Source organism: Notolepis coatsorum (assembly GCF_963971535.1).
Source record: "Notolepis coatsorum genome assembly, chromosome: 12".
NCBI classification, from domain to species: Eukaryota; Metazoa; Chordata; class Actinopteri; order Aulopiformes; family Paralepididae; genus Notolepis; species Notolepis coatsorum.
The window spans coordinates 88,607,026-88,610,534 of NC_140176.1; the positions used below are offsets into that span (position 1 = coordinate 88,607,026).

The window sequence follows — 3,509 nt, forward strand, 5'->3', positions numbered from 1 at the left end:
CACACACACACACACACACACACACACACACACACACACACACACACACACACACACACACACACACACACACACACAGGCCTGTGCTCTGCCAGTACCACGGTTTATTAAATACATCCTCACTAGGTCCGGCTCGTACCGTCGCATTGATACGAGAGGAGAGAGAGAGAGAGAGAGAGAGAGAGAGAGAGAGAGAGAGAGAGAGAGAGAGAGAGAGAGAGAGAGAGGGATAGAGAGAGAGAGAGAGAGAGAGAGAGAGAGGGAATAGTCTGAAGTGAAAAGCAGCAGTTACCGTTAGAAGATCATACAAATCGATGCCAAAATTTCCCATAATCTAAGATTGCACCCTGTATTGTCCGTTTTACAAACAAAATGTCCAAAAGCCAACTCCCTATTGCTGTGTCTTTGACCTGATCATGAATAAAAAGTGCAGTCATGTCCATAACACTTACATACACACACACACAACACACACACACACACACACACACACACACACACACACACACACACACACACTCTCTCTCTCTCTCCTCTCTCTCTCTCTCTCTCTCTCTCTCTCTCTCTCTCTCTCTCTCTCTCTTCTCTCTCTCTCTCTCTCTCTCTCAGTGTGATGAGCACAAGGACACGGATCCATTGAGTGTTTAAAACACAAACAAAAGAGAAGTGAAAGTAAAGGGTTTAGTATCTCCGTTTGTCCACGTGGCGCTCCGGTCCGGTTGAAACAGCAGGGGGGGCTGTTGAGGTGGTGGGAGTCGGCTTGGTCCGTGGTGCCCCCCCCTCATGCCCCCATGCCCCCACTCCCCCCCCCCCCCCCCCAACGACCCTCTCACAAACCGACCCACTCAACCATCTCTCTATATCTCCTTCACCTCACTGACTGAATGCTTTCCTTAAAAAAAAAAAAAAATAATAATAAATAATAATAATAATAATAAATAATAATAATAATAATAATAATAGAGAAACACATCTATCAAAGAATTCTTCAACTGCCTTTACTTAAAGGGCCCTTTGACTCTGCGTGACTCAGTCACAGTGTCACCAACCCCTGCTTCGCTAGCGAGGCGCCCGCTAAAGTGTTCCGCTTCCTCTCTCAACAGGCGCCGCCGTCCCCCTCCGCGCCGCGCCCGCCTTGGCCCCGCCCCCACCGCCGCTATCTGGCACCCGTTGGTGACGTGATTCATCACCTTCTGCTTGAGCTGCGCCACCTGCTCGCGCAGGACGGAGGCGGTGGACGCCAGGTCCGAGTTCTGCGTCTTCAGCACCTTCACCTTGTCCTCCAGCCGCGAGATGCGCTCCAGCTTGCGCTTGCGGCACTTGGAGGCGGCGATCCGGTTGCGCAGCTTCTTGCGCTCCGCCTTGATCCGCTCCTGGGTCTCCAGGTCGATGGGCGAGAGGGAGGGCGGCGAGGAGCCGGTGGGGTCGTGGCGGGGGACCTCGGGCACGGTCTGCGGCGCGTCCATCATGAGGCCCCTGCCGTGTGGCTGGTGGTGCCCCGAGCCGCCGTACCCCATCTGGGCGCCCGCCGACGCCGCGTAGGCCGACGCCACCCCGCCGGGGATCTGCCCCCCCGGATTGTAGCTCCCGAGGTTGGTGTAGACGGGCATCTCCGCCATCCCCCCGGGCATCAGGTTCCTCTGGTAGGCGGCCTGGAGGGACGCGGCGGCGGAGGAGGACGCGGCGCCCCCCGGGGACATGGGTCCTCCTCCCACCAGCTGGTTCTGCTTGTGGAGGTCGGCGAGTGCCTTGACGAACCCGTCGGCGAAGCCCTCCTGCTCGTTGGTGGCCTGGTTGCGGTAGTGGAAGGGCCGGCGGCGCCCTGCAGGCCCTGGTTGGACTGCAGGATCAGGTGCTCCAGGTCGGGGGGCACAGCTTCAGCAGGTTCATGTCGCCCGCCCGCCGCCGCCGCCGCCATCAGGGCCACGTTGGCGTTGCCTCCGAGGCCCTGCAGCGTGTGGAGGCCCCCGTTGGCGCCGGGGTGGAGGCCCCCCCCCCCGTGCAGCAGCTTGAGCCCCGCGGCGGAGCCCCCCCCGCCCCCGCCGCCGCCCTGCAGCGAGAAGCCGTGCTTCTTGCTCACGACGGACATCTTGTGGCCGTGGTAGCGCTCGTAGTCGCTCAGGTGTCCGAAGCCCAGCGGCGGCGCCGTGCTGCCGGGGGGGGTGTCGTCGTGGTAGAAGGGGGTCTCCATCTTACCCGTCATGGGCACGACGACGGCGGAGCGGCAGAGGGAATCCTCATAATCTGGTTCTAAGCTGATGGAGGAGGATTGAGGCGCTCGGTGTGGACCTGCCCCGTCTGCAAGGCCTTCAGCTACAGCTGGGTGTCGACGACCAACGGTCTGTGAGAGAGGCAGAGAGAGCATGTTATTATTATCATTATTGTTGTCGTTGTTATTACAATTATTAGAGTCATATTATTATTTATAATAAAACACAAGGTAAGTGTGCAAGATAAGGATAAGCACTCAATGAGGAAACCCACTCCCATTGGCAAAATACAGATGCGTAATATAATATAACATGTATAATAATGTATGAATATTATAGTAGCAAGATTATTATTCATATTATTATCATCGTTGTTATCTCGTCCCCCTCATCATTAATTAGTGTTATTATTATTATTGTTTATTTGTATTGTTTATTAATTAATAATAATCCTTATGTGACATTATGAATGCCCTGTACTCTCATGTTGGTACAGAAGCACTATAAGATAAACAGCTGATGGTGGATTCTTTTGAGAATGAAAGTATAGCCTGGTCGTGGTGTTTTACGGCCAGACTCAGTTGACACTCATATTGATATAGAAAATAATACAGTGGATCAACTTTACGATACACTTTTAAAATCCTCTGACCACCTCATGATTTCAAACTATGCATTTTCCGTAGCCTTCTGGGGTAAATATACTAACTTAACTTGCGTATTTCGTGCGATCCCTCTACACACCACAGCCTAGTGTTCTGGTGAGATTCATATAATTACAGGGCTATGTATTATATTCTAATGTATTGTCATCATAAATCACAAGTACAACTAAAAGAGGTTTGGCATCCACCTATAGAGTGCAAATAATGTAACAGTGACGCGCAATATAAATATACAATGTACAGGTGATTAAACTGGATATAAAGTATATAATATGTAGTATGTAATGTAATAGTGAAAATCGGATTTATGTACAGTGTTATCGTATTATCTACAGTGATACAGGTATAAATACACCATGGTAGTAAAGTCATACTGGCCAGCAGCTTAAGAGTATGCGATACAGATATCATAAAAATTAGTATATTATGCAGGTATGTATAGAGGCGAGTCAATTCGTGAAATCCATGCATGAATGAATGAATGAATGAATGAATGAATGAATGAATGAATGAATGAATAAATGAATGAAAACTTTATTGAACAGATTGTAGAATGGGTACAAATGTACGCTCAATACACACAATTGTTAAGGGGATGCAGACCAGAGAAAGACTTTCGTCTTGTTTACATCAG

At 50.5% G+C, this 3,509-nt stretch overlaps 1 protein-coding gene across 1 annotated transcript; it reads right to left on the reverse strand.

Moving 5' to 3' along the window:
* Positions 1-998: 998 nt before the first annotated feature.
* june (JunE proto-oncogene, AP-1 transcription factor subunit) lies at positions 999-2,203 on the reverse strand (the record flags this gene model as incomplete). Its single annotated transcript, XM_084325937.1, is given in 4 exon segments — positions 999-1,813; positions 1,816-1,869; positions 1,872-1,907; positions 1,939-2,203. Coding segments are annotated over 4 exon segments (1,170 nt in total).
* Positions 2,204-3,509: the final 1,306 nt, after the last annotated feature.